This window comes from Rhamphochromis longiceps, linkage group LG4, assembly GCF_057381845.1.
Source record: "Rhamphochromis longiceps isolate RC_006_pf linkage group LG4, R_longiceps_female_GT1.1, whole genome shotgun sequence".
Taxonomy (NCBI): domain Eukaryota; kingdom Metazoa; phylum Chordata; class Actinopteri; order Cichliformes; family Cichlidae; genus Rhamphochromis; species Rhamphochromis longiceps.
Window position 1 is genome coordinate 3,249,274 of NC_140560.1, and position 19,200 is coordinate 3,268,473.

At 43.8% G+C, this 19,200-nt stretch overlaps 1 protein-coding gene across 4 annotated transcripts in view; it reads left to right on the plus strand.

The window, feature by feature from the left end:
- The first annotated feature begins 5,414 nt into the window (after window positions 1-5,414).
- LOC146670823 (neurabin-2-like) overlaps window positions 5,415-19,200 on the plus strand; it is a 33,429-nt gene continuing 19,643 nt past the window's right edge. The window contains exons 1-5 of one of the 4 annotated variants that reach the window (XM_085402913.1): window positions 5,415-5,598; window positions 11,379-11,774; window positions 13,699-13,907; window positions 14,002-14,334; window positions 14,450-15,157. In XM_085402913.1, coding sequence (XP_085259039.1) covers window positions 11,465-11,774; window positions 13,699-13,907; window positions 14,002-14,334; window positions 14,450-15,157 — 1,560 coding nt within the window. In that variant the 5' untranslated portion in view covers window positions 5,415-5,598; window positions 11,379-11,464. Of the gene's footprint in view, window positions 5,599-5,627; window positions 5,822-7,213; window positions 7,233-11,378; window positions 11,775-13,695; window positions 13,908-14,001; window positions 14,335-14,449; window positions 15,158-19,200 lie in introns of those variants that run through there. The other 3 variants (XM_085402910.1, XM_085402911.1, XM_085402912.1) reach the window with 3 other exon arrangements.

The following is a 19,200-nucleotide window of genomic DNA, read 5'->3' on the forward strand; positions in this document are numbered from 1 at the left end:
TATCCCCCTAAAATAGCTAAAACTAAAAACAAACTAAAAACTACTTCCAAAAACATTCAGCTTTGATATTAATGAGTTTTTTGGGTTCATTGAGAACATGGTTGTTGTTCAATAATAAAATTATTCCTCAAAAATACAACTTGCCTAATAATTCTGCACTCCCTGTATGTATGTATACATATACATACATATATACCTGCACATGTCCGTACACATGGAGGGTCCATTATGCATGAAGTGGTGACCGTGGATGTTCACAGTGTCCAGTGACTCATGACATCGTGATTGAGGAGTTATAGAGCCTAACTGCTGTTGGGATGAATGATCTGCGAAAGCGCTCCTTCCTGCAGCGAGGGTGTTTCAGTCTCTGACTAAAGGAGCTGCTCAGCCCACTCACAGACTCATGCAGTGGGTGATGTGGGTTGTTCATGATGGATGTCAGCTTTACTAACATCCTCCCCTCACCAACCACCTCCACAGACTCCAGGGGACATCCCAGCACGGAGCCAGACCTCCGCACCAGTTTGTCAATCCTGCTCCTGTCCCTGTCCGTGCAGCCACTCCCCGAGCAGGCCACTGCATAGAAAAGGGCAGATGCTACCACAGTGTCATAGAATAACAGAGTCCTGCAGACTCCGAAGGACCTCAGTCTCCTCAGCAGGTGGAGTCGACTCTGGCCCTTCTTATACAGGACGTCTGTATTTGTAGTCCAGTCCAGTTTATTGTTGAGGTGAACACCCAGGTACTTATAAGAGTCCACTATCTCAATGTCTTTCCCTTGGATGTTCACCGGTGTTGCAGGGGGGGGACTTCCTCCTGAAGTCTATGATCATCTCCTTTGTCTTGCTGGCGTTGATTTGGAGTACGTTGGTCTCACACCAGCCAACAAAGTCACTGATGACCCCCCTGTATTCCTGATCATTCCCGTCTGATACGCATCCAATGATGGCTGTATCATCTGAGAACTTCTGTGGATGGCAATCGTCCGAATTATAACAGAAGTCTGAAGTGTAAAGGCTGAACAGGAAAGGTGAGAGAACCGTGCCCTGTGGTGCCCCCGTGCTGCAGATTACCACCTCAGACACACAGTCATGGAGCCTCACATACTGTGGTCTGTTGATAAGGTAGTCGACGGTCCATGCAGTCAGCTGTGTGCCTACTCCGGCTCCCTCCAGCTTCCCTCTCAGTAGTGCGGGTTGGATGGTGTTGAAAGCACTGGAGAAGTCAAAAAACATGATCCTCACAGTGCTCCCCGCCTGCTCTAGGTGAGAGAGGGATCGGTGTACCAGGTAGATGACAGCGTCATCCACCCCAATTCCAGAACGGTAGGCAAACTGCAGGGGGTCCATCACTGAGCCCACCAGTGGCCGAAGGTGGTGCAGGATGAGCCTTTCCATGGTCTTCATCAGATGAGAAGTCAAAGCAACAGGCCTGAAGTGGTTGGGCTCCCTGGGGTGTGCGATTTTTGGCACCGGAACCACACAGGAAGTCTTCCACAGTTCAGGAACCCTCTCCAGGCTCAGGCTCAGGTTGAAGATGTACAGGCCCACACTTCCAATCACAGGACATTTTGCAGAGTTCAAACCTGCAGCTGCAGCGCAAACAACAACAAACACTGTAAACGTGTCCTGGAGTTTCTGCAGGTGCAGACAGAGCTACTGCTGTAAGTAAGCCTAACAGCTTCCAGATCATTTATTCTGGCTGTATGGCAAGAAGGTCATCACTGCTTCAAGCACGGTCTGTATGATCTGGTCAGAGAGCAAGGACAGCAGCAGTCCTCTGCCCTTGAAGAAAAGACATCTGCCCAAGATGAAGAAACTTCCTCTCCAGAAGATGAGGGGCCAATCTCCAAAGAGGCTGACAGCATCACCACTGATGAAGAGTACTAGCCAGTGCCTGAATCCTCTTCTTTGGGGGAGGGTTGGGGTTGGGGGGCATGGAGGTGGAGGCCGAGCAGCTGATGGAAAAGAACATAGGAGCATTTTCTGAGACCGAGGAGCCGGTGACTGAGTGGATCCCTCATGAAAGGAAAACCATGTGGGTCCCACCACTGAAGAGAGACTGCTCTACAATCCAGTACCCACTGGTATCAAACCAGGGCTCAGCCTGTATGCAGTTTTCTGCATTAGCAGCCTGAGATCTGCTTTTATAACAAAGGAGATCTTTTAGCTGCTGTGCACCTTACAAACCTGCACGGGAGGCCAAGGTGTGAGGACTGGAGGATTATAGATGAAGTGGAGATGTGAGCCTAAACCACAATAAAGCAATACATAGCATGTTGGATGACAACACTGGAAGTTCTCAGGAAGTAAAGAAGGCATGGGGTTCAGACTCCAACTGACGGAGGAGCTCCGAGGACAACGTCTTTCCTTCGGTCACCTTGGCAGAAGAACTCCTCAGATGAAAACTGGCACAGAGGAAACAACCCAGAGCTTCCTCCCCAGCTCCTCCAGATGCAACAGAGGAAGATTTTGTTGTCTGTCTTTGGCTTCACCAAAACTACCACGACAATATCCCACATGCCAAAGCAACGGAGGAATGTGCTTCTTTTGACAGCAACACACAAGGAACCAGCAGTCAGTGACGGGGAATAAAGGATGCGTGAAAGCAAGAAGCAGTCCTGGACTACAATACGCACAAATACAGCTTGGATAACTTAGAGGATGTTGGCACCTCGAGCTGTTGAAGGAAAACTAACTGATGGCTGATGGCTCTTTTCTCCAATCTCCTGGATGTCTTGGGATACGATGTCTTTGTCCTGCCGGCAGTGTTGGGAAGGTTACTTTTAAAATGTATTCCATTACAGAATACATGCCCCAAAATGTATTCTGTAACGTATTCAACTTCACTGAAGTGGGGGAGTAATCTACAACCTACAAATGAAGAGTGATGCTGGGAGAGCTGGGACACATGCTGGTGACCTCAACAACTGCAAGACACACTTGTCCCTGATTCTCAGCCACTTCTGCCATTGATCTCAAGATACAGTCTGACCCAGAGTGTGACCCAGAGTGTGACCCAGAGTGTGACCCACACCCCACCAACAAAATGAGAAGAAGGTGCAAAAAGGCACACCTCCAGGATTGGAACAGCAGCCCCTCAGGTGTAGAAAGTGTGCCTACAAAAACCACTCTAATGTGGTTAGTACATCCTGCTGCTAATGAGGATGCACACAGAAGCACACACTGGAATATAAATTTTGATCATTTTATTGGGTCATTTGGTCATTAAATTGCTTTTCTGCCCACTAACACACCATGTGTGATATTCTTTTTAGCCATTCACCCCCCCACCAAAGAAAAAATGTAACAAAAACAAAAAAACAAAGTAAAAATAAATCATTGTTACTGTTACTGACCTGCAATGATGACAAAAGGAAATATTAGGTTTCATCATTTGTATGCTAATGGTGCTAATTTAAAAAATCAAGTCAATGAAAGTAGAAAAATGTTTTAATATATATGAATTTTATAGCATTTTGTAAACATAAACAGGGGGTGGCCATTTTTGGCCACGAACAAGCTGAGAGGGAGTTTTTTTGTTTTTCTGTCACTGCACAAAAAAACAAAGATGCATAAAACTTATTGATACTTTTAATTATTGCTACGCATCTAACCTCCATCATGGTTACAAAATAAATCAGTTTGCATGTATTATTTAGAAAAAAATTGTGATTTTATGCTTTTATCCCTATTTAAATCATTAAAATTATGTGATTTAACTGGTATTTAAGGGGTTAAAATTCTGGATTTGATTGAAATTTTGGTCTTGATGAACAGCACTGATGCTAATCTAAAAAAACAAGTCAAAATATTGGAATTTTTTCTTAATACATATGAATTTTATCATAAGTAATATGATACAAACATATGTTTAACAATTATATAAAATTGCGAGATTTGAGGTTGTCTTCCAGCTAGTGCAGTGGACAAACAAACTGGTGTTTAAAGGGTTAAAAATTTAAAAAGTAATAATTATTTTATGTTCATGAAAAGAACTAAAGTTACTTAAAAGCTTTGTGTAGAAAAAATGGCAAAAAAACATGAAAATAATCAAAATTACAGACCTAATGTGTTGGTGGCCACTTTTGGCCACGAACAAGCTGAAAGGTTGTGATTTTGAACAAACCCAGAGGGTTAATAAAGTCAAGTTCAGGTTATCATCTATGAATATTTACAACGATGCAGCTCCTTGTGACCACTTGTATATGGTGAACTCTCTTGTTAAAGGATCACAGCATCAGCAAACGTGTGCTTTTAACAGCTTTCTACAAAGCTGTTTCCTTTACAAGGAAAGATCTTGTGGATTTAAATATTCTGAGGACTTTTATTCACTTGTATTTAACAAAAGATTGTGTTTTTATTGAACTCACAGTTCAGAATAATCCTTGTTTATGTGAAAGTGGGTCGTGGTACGGCCTCTCAGTTCTGCCTGAAACAAGTGTCTCTCCCTTCGTCTTTATTCTGACTGCTTCCTGCTTGTCAACAGAAAGCTTTAAACAGCAGGTAGGCTGTGGTTTTGCTCGCATTCATTTGAAACGTAATTTTGTGGTATTTAAGCTATGTGGATATTTTCAATTAACACTGTTTATTTGACTGCAGTTGAGAGATATGGCATGCTTTTTACTCCACAGTGACAGTTATAGTAACCACCTGTTTTTATCAGATTTTTATTATTTTACACTTTATAAGTTGTTTAAATAAAAAAAATCATTTCCATCACCTTATAGAACAAAGCACTGGCTGACATATGCTCCCTTCCTGAGACTTGCCTTATGTATAAAAGTATATCAAAAGTATTGTAAACACAGCAGAAAAACAAAAATGAAAGTGATGTAAATGAAAATACACCCATAACAGCATCACTGGAAAAAATGTAAAAATACAGTAAATTAAAGCTATAAAGGTAAATGAAAGTATAGAATTACAATGATGTTAGTAAAAAAGTTCTGTATGTACTGTAAGGTATTGAAAATGCAATAACCTGTCAATAAAAAGCAGTAAAATCACAGTAAAAGTACAGTAAATGAGCGCAAACAGCTGCTGCAGCGGTGGCGTCACTGCACCTTGCGTTTGGCAGTGACAGCTTCTGCCAGCAGAGGTCGCTGGAGCTCTACTGTATCTGGAGAGGAGCTCTCGCTGATCGGTTTCTACCGAGCAGCTCGTAAAAGTCATCCAACCACAGAGACACAAAAACAACAACCAAAAAAAGCAGCTAACCAGCGGGGGCCGGCAGGACCCGCTTTATATAAGATCAGGTAGTTGCTGCTTGTTTAACTGAATGAATTCAACCACACCTGAGGAGGGAGAAGGGTGTGTGTGTGGACGGAGTGTGAACAGATAAAGGTGTGAACGAGCAGGAAACGGGTTGGGGGAGAAGATGAGGAAGAGGAGTAGGGGTGAGGAGGAAACAGAGAGAGAGAGGGGGACGGAGGAAAACAGATGATGTGAGGGGGGAGGAGAAGGAGGAGCAGAGAGGAGGCAGGCACTCAGTCTGCTTTGCTTCGCAGGAGGAATCGGCAGCAACAGAAGGACAATGGACAGCGTTCACCGCGGGTCCTAACGAGCACCGGGCAGCTTCATCAAGCTGGAATACAAGGTATGGCTGAAGGTTAGCACACGGGTCAGTTCGTGCCGTCGTTTTACCCGCGTTAAAAAAGCTGCCGTGTGTCTGCGGGAGAGGAGAGAGGCTGCAGGAAGGAAGCGACGCGGCGCAGCAGACGCTGAGCGGGGCCTGCGTACCGGCTGCCTCTGGGTCCTGGAACCGGCCGGTGAAACCGTCCGATACCGCCACAGCTCTGCGCCTTCATCGTATCAACCGGGTAATAACGGCCGCGCTGAAACACAGCAGGGAAAGACACGCGGGAACACCCTATTCCACTGCTCACGCTTATCCTTAGAGAACGCCACCCCAAAGTCCTTTACAAAAACGTGAAATTTTGCACTCGACTCACTGCCAGCAGGGCTACCCACCCTTTTATCAGACCATTTGAAACTTCTCCGGGTTCCTCGGGGTACTCTGTCGGATTCGGCGCCAGACTCATTAGTCAAACCTTTTTATTTCAAATTAAAACCAATGATAACGTGCGAGCATAGTGCTACAGCGTATTGGTATTGACGTGCAGTGAGCGGGATCACGGCACGCGACCCGCAAACAATAGTTGACATTAGTGTGAGATAAACGCTGCTGTGTGTGCTGCTCGGACGCCGATTTGTTGAAAAGTGTGCGCTTACTAACAGTACGTATTCAGTCTTATTTGGCGATTGACGTGTTTGCTAGAAAAGAAGCGGCACAAAAAAGGAGCCGTTTTCGGATAGGAGTTTGGTGCGTGGAGCATATGTCGCTATGCCAACAAAGCCTCTCTCGAGCTTGTGGCAGCAGCAGCAGGAGGAGCACGCAGGCAGACTGTCTGCCAGAATGAACCTTTGCACTAGCCGAGGCCCGATGCAGCGATCGTCGTGTGAATAGATGGAGTCATTGTGTTTACCATAATGTGCCTTCTGTTGGACACTGTGCGTGACGCACGCAGGGCATAAGGACTTTAATGCTCGCGTCTGAACGGCCAGTGTATTATCGTGCCAGTTTCAAGCATTATGTAGCTGAGCTACTGCAGAGACTGTGACACAGACAGATGTGAGCGGTTACAGTGAACTGAGCACTCCTCGGTTTTACAGTATATCATGAGACAAGGTCACTTGTGCCATACTAACCACCCAAACACGTAGAAAAACACAGGGAAGGCTGTGCGTGTGATGTAGCCTGTATTTAGTGATGGGAGGAGGCGTTCAGGGACCTCCCATAAATAGATTACAAGTCAATAGATGCTTGCCTCCATATGCTTAGGGTGACTGGTGCAGGCAGTGGTTCTGGTGCATTGTTTTTATTTTTTGGATCGTATTGCCGTACTTGATACTGAGTGTGTGTGTCTGTGGGTGGAGGATGGGAGCCCTGTCTGTGAGTACAGGTGAAAGCAATATCCTGTTATCTAGTTAGAGATTAGAGAAGTCAGTAAGAGCTGAGGCAAATCAGTGACCCTGATGTTTCGAGAGTGAGACCAACTGGTTATAATAAACTGAAAAGGACGCTGCTGCGTGTGAAACCATGTGTGTTATTGAACAGGAAACCTGGAGCCCAGCTGGTAGTTAGACTCTACACTGAATGGCAGGAAGCAACCCCAAACCGCGAGGGATGAGAGGCAGGCAGGAGGCGGATTGAGTTGTTCTTCGAAAGAGGTGCTTCACCATACTTGTGCTGGATTTAGTTACGTTTCTTTTAACTGGTGGCTACACACCAACGAATGAAGAGGCGCAAAGGCCCGCCCACGTCACGGTGGAGACTGGAGTTGGAGTCTGTTTGCTGGTGTTGTGCGTTTTGGGGGTTTATGTGTGTTTGTCATGCTGTTTCTCAATCAGAGCGGGAGCTTCATTTGAACAATATCAGGAAACGAGCCAAGAACTATAAAAGCTGTGTGTGTGTGTGTGTGTGTGTGTGTGTGTGTGTGTGTGTGTGTGTGTGTGTGTGTGTGTGTGTGTGTGTGTGTGTGTGTGTGTGTGAGAGAAAGTTATTGGCTTTACATTCAATTTGCTCACTTGACTTCACATGATCTGTATGTGAGAATTGAGTATTTAGCAAGACAGTGTCACAAGACCGTTGTTGCAGTGTGTGTGTGTCTGCCCCCCCACCCCACCCCCCATGGCCGGCAGTGCCATCTGGAGTAAGTGTGAGGCCAGACTGTACTATAAACACTGCTTCTTATTACCCAGACTGCCTTTCAGCTATGTTTACAAGTAGAATTCATCATTGTTTTGTCTGATAATTTCTTTTTAATTACTGGTTTTCTCCATAAAAGGACTTCCTGCAGGCAAAGATGGCAAAAGTTCAGACATGTGACCCTTACGCTAGCATCCAAAGATATTCAGATTGCCCTCGTGTCTGAGTAAGAAATCATTATGTCCTCATAGGAGGCGTCGAAAAGGTACATATTGACATCACTGGATAACACTTGAGCCAGTCCATAATACTGTTTGTTTGCCAGGTAACTACACACTACTTACATTTACTTACAATGTAAATTTATCTTCTACCTGAAGTGATGCAATACTTAAAACTGATCGTGCATCACTTATAACTAGTTGCACATTACTTAAAATTACTTACAGTTTAATTATTTGTTCTTTCCTGTAAAAACATGACCTTATTCTAGTGTGTCTACCTTAAAATGTTTGTAGGCAATTATAATGATTTCAAAATAAATGCATTGAAATTCCACGTAGCTACAGCCGTGGGCGGTAATATAAAGTGTTGCCTTTGTTTAGTTTAATTAGTTTCACATCCCCAAAAATTGTTTTCTTCTCCATCGACATCCTGTTTGTTAGCACCGTCACGGAAAGCTAAACGGTTACATGATCCAACCTGCTCGGGGTTCCTTTAGCAACGATGCATGTTGCTGCAAAGCATTTGTAAGTAGCTGCAAGTGGGAATGAGAGGAGTTTTATGTGCAACCGCAAACGCTGGAACGTCAAACATGCACCATGAATCTCAGTCAGTATCTCAGGCTTCTGCAAACATTCTGTTTCAACCATTTTTCCTACCTTTGGGCCTCTGTGATGTCAGCTACTCCAGCTATTCCTAATACGTCATCTTAGGCTCACAGCTTTGGTTGTGAGCACAGAGGTCAAGCCAATCCAGACCTTCTGTCTATGAGGCGCAGCCAATCAGAATGAAGCTGTCTTAGAACAACTTGCTAAAAAGCTATTCCAGAAGTTCCAGCAATAAAAACATGGAGATGGAAATGTTTAAACCTTAAGCACAAGCCACTGAGGAACATTCATTTTCATTAAGTTCTAGTTTATCATGCAACAAAGGAAAACATCTGCTAGTTCTTGTTACTGAGCTGTATAGATTTCTTAGTCTGTTGAGTAGAGAGTTGTTCATCTTAAGAGTTTAAAATGTAATTGCTGCATTGACTTTTGATTAACAGCCAAACACAAACTCGACTACGTTGCACAGAAGATACTGGAAAATGTAGCGATTTAGTTCAGGCAGTTTGTGGTGACCTTGTAAATTCAAGTTGTGGAAGACAAATGAAACACAGCCTTAGTTGCCCATGAAATCGCGGGCTCCTGTATCGGTGGCTATCCTCATTTGGAGTCCGTTTGGTACAATCCTTAGTGGAAATTCTGATTCAGGTTTTATACTTGAGACTCAAAGAGGCAAAGTACAAGTAAATGCTGCTCGCAGTAAAATGAACTGTTGCGCTTCTTTGCATTGAGCAATGATAAGTTAAAGTAGAGGTAACATTGTGACAGTGTAACATAAATGACAGTATGAATCTTCACACAAATCCCACAGTCTGCTGGAAAAATCAGACGTGTCTCTGGCTGTGTCCACGTTCCATTAGATAATCCTTGAAATTACAAATGTATTTATTTATTTTTCATCAGGGTTAGATTATTGAAGTACTAAAGAAGGGGAATCACCTGTCTTATCACCTTGATGCTACTTCGGCTAGCTAAGAAATGTATTTGCACAAAACCCCATGGCGCTATTTATGAAGATGTAACAGAGAAGATTGCTACAAATTGGTAACCATAGACTGCATGTAAAAGATGGATGCCGTGGTTGGTTCTGATTTTACATTTTAAGGCTTTAATGTTAGTGTTTTGGCTTCTGCCATGTTCATTTCTTTCAGCCAGAAGTTAGCATATTTAGTTGAGAGGCTTAGATGCTAATTAGTGCAAAACAACAGTCTACTGAAATACAAAAGCTGAAGCACATATTCCTTGGGCAGGCTGTACCACACAGCAAGCCATAATACTTGTCAGATAAGTCCAAAAAAAACAAAAACACTCCAGAATGGATCGATACTTCACAAGTGGTAGAGACGTTCAGATCAGTGATGCTAATAATTACAACTGTGGCGTAGCACTAAGCTATCAGCTGTGTACGCAGACTCGGCAGCAGCCACACTCTTTAGCACCTTTTAGGGCGTAACAGATGTTTAAAAAAACATGCATTATACATTTGTTATGAAGAGGGAGACTAGGGATCCAAACCTCTTGTGCCAGGTTCACTTTTTAATATTGAAAAGTTGGACGTTTTAGCATTGGAATCTGTGGAGATTGAGTCGCGTTTTTTTTTTTTTTGTTTTTTTTAAGTCAATTTCAAGTGGTCATTAGTAGAACTGCAGGTTGTTTTGTTGTTGTTTTTTGGGAACTTGTGCTTTGCCAGGGTTGTGCAGTGATGCCAATGGTAGCATGTGAGGGGTTGCGCAATGTAGGAGCTGGAGGTGCTAGCAGGAATTGTTTGTTTTGGATTGTACAAGGCTAGCTGTCTACCTGAGTTAAGCTAAGCTAATCTAACTTTCCTAATTTAGTTTGATCTGTTAAATTTGGTGCACTCAAAACTACTGCCGTGACCTTAAATCATAAAAGGTCACGCAACTATCAAAGAAAAAAAAATCAAATCAAAGTTGCCGTTATTTTTTTTTGTAGTTTAGCACGTCATTGGCAGATTATCAAGAAACCTCGTTACTCTTTCTATAATTCATTGTGTTCTAATTGCTGTCTCTGTTATACTACATAGTTTTTATAGAGTCAATCAAGCCTGATGAAAACATCAGGAATCCCTGTTGCAAAGATCTGACGGCACAAGCCACAAATGCTGTCAACCAGTAAATGAGATGCTATCACGAGAAAACACTGTGATATCTTGGGACCAAAGGGCTGTTCTGTATTTATCTGGCAAGTCTATCACGAAGCAAGTTTGGCATTAGGAGCAGCAATATAAACACGCGGGGGGGGGGAGTTGTCACACTGCGTCATTGTTTTAATTGGATTATATTGACTGCTGCGGCAGCGCCGTGTGGGTGTACACAGAGGGGCGATTGTGATGTCGTCTAATGCCAAGTTCGCTCATCTTCAGCTTAGTTATACTCTGTTAACACTCTCCCAGCTGGCTCCTACAGGTGGCACAAATACATGTGTTCGTTAAAGAGTCTTTGATTATTGATCACAATCATATGCAACCTAATTGTATGTATCAAAAATCTTGTCTGAGCGACAGCATACAGCCAAGAGGTCCTTTGTAAACTAGGATAGTTACCCTTGAGAAGCTGGCACCGCTGGCTGTTTGGCATTTTGGGCTAAAGTATTACTTCAGTGCAACAAAATGAAGGCCTGCTGGGTGGCTTCAGCTGTTCACTGTGAACATCTGTGGTTCTTATCTGCATGTTTGCAGTTGCACAGCAATTTGCTGGTTAAAGCTTTGAAAAATGCAACATGTAAATTTCATTTGCCTCATATCCTTCAGAATGTTTAAACCGATGCACAGACGTGTCCAGAGTACACGGCTCATTGATCTCTTTCTGTTTTATTCAGGAGGTGAATGTCAGACAGCTCCAGGATGCTGCCCCCCTCATTCATGCCAACCTGCTATTCACCACGGGACATTTGACTCACCAAACATGATGAAGACTGAGCCTCCGTCGGCCACGGGAGGCAACGGGGCCTCCGGTGGGAGCAACGGGAGCTCTAATCTGCGAAGTCCGTCTCCCCACCGCAATGCCTACGAGGCAGGTCTTGCGGCGCTGAAGAAGGCCACAGACCACCTCAACAATGCCGCCAATGGAGGCGCTGACCCTGCCTCAAAACCCGCTCCTCTGCCCCGGCCTACTGGGAGGGGCCGGAAATATGGCTCAAATGTTCACCGTATCAAGAACATGTTCATGCAGATGCAGTCTCCCGGCGATGAAGAGGATGGAGCCAAAATGATTGGTAACTAGCCTTTTCACAGAACCCTTTAGAATCAAGGAATGTAGCAACTTGTAGGGTCGGTTACCGAATTCAGTTAAGGCAGCGGTCCCCAATCCCCGGGCCGCGGACCGGTATCGGTCTGTGAGTCGTTTGGTAATTTCACACCCGGGCCTGTGAAATTTATGGTTTTCAGGGTTTTTATCTGATTATTTTTATCGTTTTTAATAGTTAACTCGGTTTCTCTGGGTCTGCCTGTTATGAATAAATCTTGTTGTATTTATCCGAGACACCTTAAAGGCCAGTCAGAGAAAATATTGTCGGACATAAACCGGTCCGTAGCGCAAAACAAAAGTTTACGGACTGCTGTTTTAGGGTACCGACAAAATTACATTGGTACTAATGAGGACTGATTCATAGTAGATAAGGTTCGGCTGTTCGTGTTCCCCTCGATGTCACACGTAGCGTCACCAGTGATCGTGTTGGGTTTTACCATCATTTCAGTGCTGAAAATTACAAGTTATACAGAGAGCGATGCGGCAATAGTTTGGGGGGGAAAATTCTGCAATGTGTTGATGTATTTGCTTTCTGTCTCGACTGCTTCTACTACTATACCAGCGCTGATGTGGAGGTTTTGTGTCAAGTGTCGATCAGAAGACTACTGCAGCAAGTGCGGCTCTCAGACACCAAATTTAGAATATATTATGCCAAAAGTAATATCGGTTGGTACCAGTATTCAAATGTGCAAGATAAACCCAATACTTGCAATGACAATGATTCCTTTTCTGACTTCTGACAATAACAGGCCAAGTAACAACTGGTGAAATGAAGTGGCTGAGTATCAAGTTAAGCTAATGTGAAAAATAAGGCGAGATTGAATGACTACCAATGGAAAGTTGGTAGACAGTAATGTGAGTGATATGTTGGAAATATACAAGAGGGTTACTTACACAACTAGAACCACAAATATCCTCTAATTCTCAGGTGTCGGCCATCGAAAGACAGAAAAATTTTAAATTCTCCAGTGTTCACAAAGAGAAGCGGGTTTACCATAGTAAAGGTTTGATCTAGAAATCTTTAAAAACACAAATTATCTGATAAGTCAGCTTCGAATGTTAGCACGGCTAGTCATGTTTTTGTGTGTGTGTGTTGAGTGCTGTGCTCAACAACTCTTTTTACCTCTCACCAGTCAAACAGTCAGAGAGGGTGGGGCTTTCAGTATCTGCATTGTGATCAAAAGATGGTTTTTTGTAACCTGGAAACAACAAAAGCTTGAGAAGTGCTCTGAAAATAAAGTCACGGGGACCATTAGTCCTCACACTCAAAGCATTTTGCTGTGATGATTCAGTTCTCCTCTGCCTCCTGTCAGAGTGGAACTGAGCATCCAAATACATTAATAAAAAGATTTTCATATCCTCAAAAGATTTTATCTTAAGCGTAAAAACACTGTAGCTTCTGCATTTTTCCACCTGGTATTTGCAACCTTAGCACTTGCACTACTGCTACACTACAGACAGAAGAAGCCCTTTTTTACATGGATTAGCTAGTAAGGTTGCTAGCTAGGAACTAGCTAACTAGCCTTTAGCCGTTAGCCTGTCTTTTGTGACCAGTATCCTTATGTTGCATATGTGTGTATTCTTTTTACAAGATTATGGTTTTGAAGTGAGTTCAGATTTTGTTTTTAACATATATTATTAAGCTCCTGCTAAAGCGGCTAAATTTAACCACCAACACTTAAGGCCATGTTTATTGATAGTAGCAGGCATAGAAACTGGGTTATGAACAAAGACAAATGTGTTGATGATATCCATGCTGTGATACTTCGTGTAGCCAAAATTCATTAATGATAAAACCACCTGCTCTGGTGAACTCCAGTGGTGTTAGCCTGTACTTCCCTTAAAGGACAATTTCGTTTTTTTACAACTTGTTTATTTTCTGTCATTAGTAGGTAAGGAACAGGCAGTGAAACTGTCCCTGCCGAGAGTATCCAGCCTCAATGAGCACGTCGACCACAGCGCCCTGCTGAAACTTGGGGGCACGGTCTCTGAAAGGGTCAACCGTTTTGACTCTAAAGTTGGTAGGGAGGGCAGTGGCTCATCTGTGGGCTTGTCCAAGCTCCAGGAGACCAGGAGGATCTTTGAGCAGCGGACTCTGCAGGTCAGATGTTACACTTGCGTTGTTATTTTTTATCATTTAGTTGACATAGCTCGCTTGTAATCTTTAACTGACTGGTTATTTGTGCGTCCTTCAGGAGAAGCAAGCTGCCACTAACCGCATCTTGCTGAAGAAAGAGCGGGCGTCAGGCTTCCAGGGCAGCCGTCTAGATGTTGTGGCTCGCTTTAATGGGTCCACCGAAGCTCTGGACCGGCTAGATGATCCCCCTGTTCCCACCCCTCCTTCTATTTCGTCTACTGCAGCTTTAGCCGGGCCAGGCGAGGCCGTCAGTCCCACTGTGAGCCAGCTCAGCGCCGCATTCGAAAAGGGTGACCTGCAAAACAATCTCTACCTCCCCCAGCGTCGGTCAGCCCCTGCTTTGGCACCAAAACCCAAACCTCCACCCAGGGTGGAAGCAGCAGACAGGAAGGTGAAAAGGATTTTCTCAAAAACTTAAAACTTTGCAATTAAGCTGTAGGGAAGTTCTTGAACTAGAAAATCTTTTGATTGCACTACTACATGATCTCCCTGTGCTTTTCTTCCAGACAAAGGTGATACCTGCAGATAAGGACGAGAAAGATGAGGTAAAAGCAGGAGTTATAAGTAACCAGGCAGCAGAGCTACATGAAGAAACGGGTTCTCTAGAAAGGAACATGGAGGGAGCCGCGACCAATGAAGAGAAGGATGCATTTGGACTGTCGGGGGACCAGCTCTCCAACTCTTCCTATTCCTCCTCTTCCTCAGTGACTGTCACTTCCATCTCCTCTTCATCGGAGGCCAAACCAGAGCCGGCAGCAACTGAGGCCAAGGGTTCGAGTACAGTGGAAGCCTCTGGGCTGCAGCCACAGTCTGGCGATCAGGACAGCGCTACTGCGGGATCTGAGGCCGCGGGTAGGCTGGTGCAAGCTGAGGTTCATGCCTCGCTGGAAAATGGAGAGAAAGAGCCTCCATCTTCCTCTCCTTCATCGGAGGAGAAAGAAGAGGACTCTGAGGAGAGGGCCAAAGAAGATGAGAATGACGAGGATGGTTCAAGGAAGGAGGATTATTCTGAGGGAGATCTGATAGATATCAGCGCATACAGCGGGCTTGGGGAGGAGGACTCTGGGGGAAGCCAGCTGGACGATGAGGACGACGAAGACGAGGAGGAGGCATATCAGCCAGAGTCCAGCTGCTCAGAAATCCCTGGCCTTCCTGAGGAAGAGGAGCCTCCGCCACCCAGTAGAAAGATTCGCTTCAGCACTCAGCCAATCAGAGTGAGTTTTTTCTTCTTCTTTTTTTTTGTGCTCACATAGCGCACATTAGTCTTAATTTTACTGTATCCACCACTCCGATTTCATAAGAGGAAGTCAATCTTGAGCCACTTCCTCTGTGGTTTCATCTTCCAGACACGGCAGTTACTGCTTTAGTGATATTTAAAGCAAACGCCACCGACTTTCCAGTAGTGCACAGACTCTTAAGTGTTCATTACACTTAATATGAAACAATCAGCTTCATTAGATTCTCTGGATTTATGTGTGCATTTTGTGCTGATGTCAGCACAGAAAGAGAGGTTAAGGAGCGAGCTGATCGTTAGGATTCATCCTCCTGAATTAAGGTGCTGGTCGAGGGAAAATGTTGAAGGTAGCACCAAACAGAAAGCGCTGATCTTTTAATAAATATGAGGACTTGACAATTTATTTAATTGCTCATAAACTTGTACCTGTTACATATTTTTCTATTAGATTGAATAATAGAATAATAAGTCCCTTTTGCCTCAGTGTTTTAGCATCTTGAAGTTATATATGTTGGTATTTCAGAACCACAAGTTTAGTTTCACAACAACCCGAGTAGCTGCTGTTTTCAGCAAGGAAGCGAGCGCTAGCTGCTAAGCACTAAAAAGGCAGGAAGACGGGGTCAGTAGCATTAAGTTAAAAAGGCCTTCTGCTCAGTATCTTGAGCTCCAGACTCTTGGTTTACAGTAAGTTAGATCATAACTAACTTAGTCGAGCGATGGCACTCGCTTCATGCATGCTCTGCAATTTACGAAACCACGGAAACTCAAAGAAAAATGAACACTGCCCTAAAACAATTGAAAAACACTCAGTGACTTCCTTCATCACACACGAAGGGTGCACAGGGGATTTTCACTCTTTGATTTCGCCATTCTACTTCCTGCCAGTGCTCAAAGTGTTTGTTAATGTAGCTCTTGATTCAAAAGAAGCTCTCCTGTCTGATGGAGAGCTGTCCTGCAGCCTCGCAACAGTCAGCTGGTTGAGCTTGTTGCGTCGTGCAACTTGTCTCGACCTGCATTAATAATAATACGACGCGTCCCCTAATATGTTTAGACAGCCCTCTGAATGACATACCACAGAGTTTGATAATGTAGCACGTAACACTGATAAGAACAGGAAGGAAGAGCGCTGCATGCCGATCTAGAATTGATGTAACTGTATAACGGCAAGTGATGGCGAGCTTTGCCCGCTCGGTCATGTTTGCTACTACGGGGTGGTAGCAGGAAGAACGGGTTTAATTTCAGGCCAAGCGTCAGGGCAAAAAAAGGAATTCCTTTCATTTTCATGGACCTGGAAACGTTTAGCTTCTGACCTCTTTGGCCACAGAGCGGCTAAAAGTGGAGCTGTGGCCTGAGGCTGTGTTGTGTTGTTTACTACAAAGGTAACAGCTGCACCCGGGTAGATTTACAACTTTGGGTCTCAGATTCAGATCGGGTTTTTTTTTTTTAAAGTAAATATGTGTCCGTGTTTGTGTGTTGCCGTTCTTTCCTCTTGATTCAAAGACATATTTAAGTAACTGTGATAGATTTACAGAGAAGATGTATAATTCTTGGCGATGAAGTGCAAGAGTGGGCTGCAAAAACATTTCAGCCACAGTGATTCAGTTGGTTGCTAGCTGCAGCTTTGTGGCCAGCGTTTTCAAGGTACACTTCCTCCATGCCCGCCCCATCTTTGCATCTCTGCATCATCAGAGTGGGCTCTCACTTTGAATAAAACACAGCGGCTTCTAAGATTCAACATTTGGGTTGTTTTTTCTTTTCTTTTTAATGCACTTCATTTGAGTTCTGCACTAAACACTATCTGGCTCGTGTGAGTTAGATGATGTTTGTGTGCGTGGCTTTTCTGCTGTGGACAAAAACAGCAAAGATACAAGGATGCACCTTTATCCAGCCTGATACCTGATGATGATGATGATGATGATGCATGCAGGTGAAGTGCTGATTGGCCGACACAGGGAGAGTAATGGAAGCAGAGTTTGCAACAAAGAAAGACAAAATAATAAATCATTAAAGACGGAGTAAAAGCGAGCCCAGACGATTAGCACAGATGACATCGTTCGTTGTTTTCGACTCTTTGTCCTCCACATCAGGAGGATTTTTCATTTACTCTGTTCTTCGTTTTATATTTGAGCAGCTGTCTTGAATCATTATTCAAAGTTAAGGTTATTATTGAAAATAACTTTGACTAAATTTACTTAACTCTACTTTAATGGTTATTAAGATGTAAACACTGCGTGTATGCAATCAACAGTTAAATCTGAAGACAGCATTCAAACCTCTTTGTCTTTACTCCAACAAATTGTTCTTTTTCTCATGAAGGTGTCCTTCTAACTTCATTCCTCTGATAACATTTTCTGAGCATTTGAACCATGCCTAACGCACATTAATGGTTGTTCTACATATTTTGACAGTGGCCCCCAGCTGTGTGTGCACTAAGGTTGAAACACGTAGACGTGGGTCTACAAACGTAACACCTACACACTTCCAACACAGCAGCAGCTTAAAGCACAGCTTCTGTTGTTTTTTGGAGGCCAGCAACACAGTTTTAATCAAGTTTGAGGGTCAAAACAGGGAGAAAAATATTGGTTTACCAGTTTATCCTCTGCAGTGTGGACATGAGCTTAAAAAGAGCTAGAAAAACATCCACAGAATTAGACCTAAGCTAGCTAAAGGCTGACTGTGCTGACATGGACTCAGTTGGGAAGGTTCCAGTTTCCTCCTGTTATTTCCTTTCAGTCACACTTATGAAGCTGACTTATAAAGTCACAGAATAAAACATGACATGTGGTCCACTTTCGTGCTCCTGTTCACTTTGTCGTGCTCCAGTACAACCCTGGCACTAGCTGACGGTAGATTTGGCGATCGCTCTAAACTGGTCAAAGTCAAGTAACATCCGCCACTTGGTCGTCACCCTGAAACACCTCGGGGCATTTATTCTAACTAAAGTGGTCACTGGGAAATAAAAACGCCATGAAAAGTGCTAAAAAATAGCTTAAAGAGTTTGACAACTTTTCCCCAAAACAAGGCTTTATCAAGCTAACCTCTCCTGTACCTTTAACGACTAGTTTTGACACCTTGTACATATCAACAAAGAACAGTTTCAGGGTTTTTCCAGGGGCAGCTGCATGGCAGAGACCATCCGCTCGAACTTCTGATAAACACCCTGTCGTACAAGCAGGTCCGAAACATGACAAAGCCACTCAGCACAGAGGAGAGATTCAGGGTTACTCCTAATGAGGATAAAGCGTTGAAAAGCCTCTTTCCACTGGAAGTTACGCTTCTAAAACCATCTCTTTTTTTTGCACAATTCTTCCAAAGATCTGAACTCAGGATTCTTTGAGTCCCTTTATCTACAACTTGCTGTTCACGGGGAACTTATAGACGATTATACTTAGTAAAGAATCTGACAACTTCATCCACCTTTGTAAAATGTAAACATTTTAGTATACATGACATCATCTCAGACTCTTGTGACCTGTTAGAGTTTCAGGAGAAACTGAGTAAGCATTCATGTATGAACTGGTGCCGTTTCTTACAATGCAAAGAAGAAAACAGTGATGCTTGTCCAGTCGCTTTGACATTACTGTGTTACAAGAAATGTCAGACAATCAAATCTGACACAGCAGAGATCATCGTTTTGGTTCAGAGGAAGCTTCAACAGTTAAAGCTAGACTCAGCAGTTATGTGCACACACACACACACACACACACACACACACACACACACACACACACACACACACACACACACGCTTCCTACTCATATGCTCGTTGCTATAGAAGATCTATAAATGACGCCGCACTGAAGCGGAGGTTTATGAGGGGGAATGAAATGAAATCACAGCCAAGCAGCAGTGCAGATTACTCACAGTCTAAAGGAGGAAAAACAAAACAACTTGATTTCAGAGTACTGAAGCTACCTGTCAATAGCTTCAGCTGGACCAGGGAACAATAGTCTTTCAACAGGCCTCGCCTCAGGGGCATCTTCTGTCAGGAAAAGTTGTCCAGTGCTGACACGGTGCCAAGC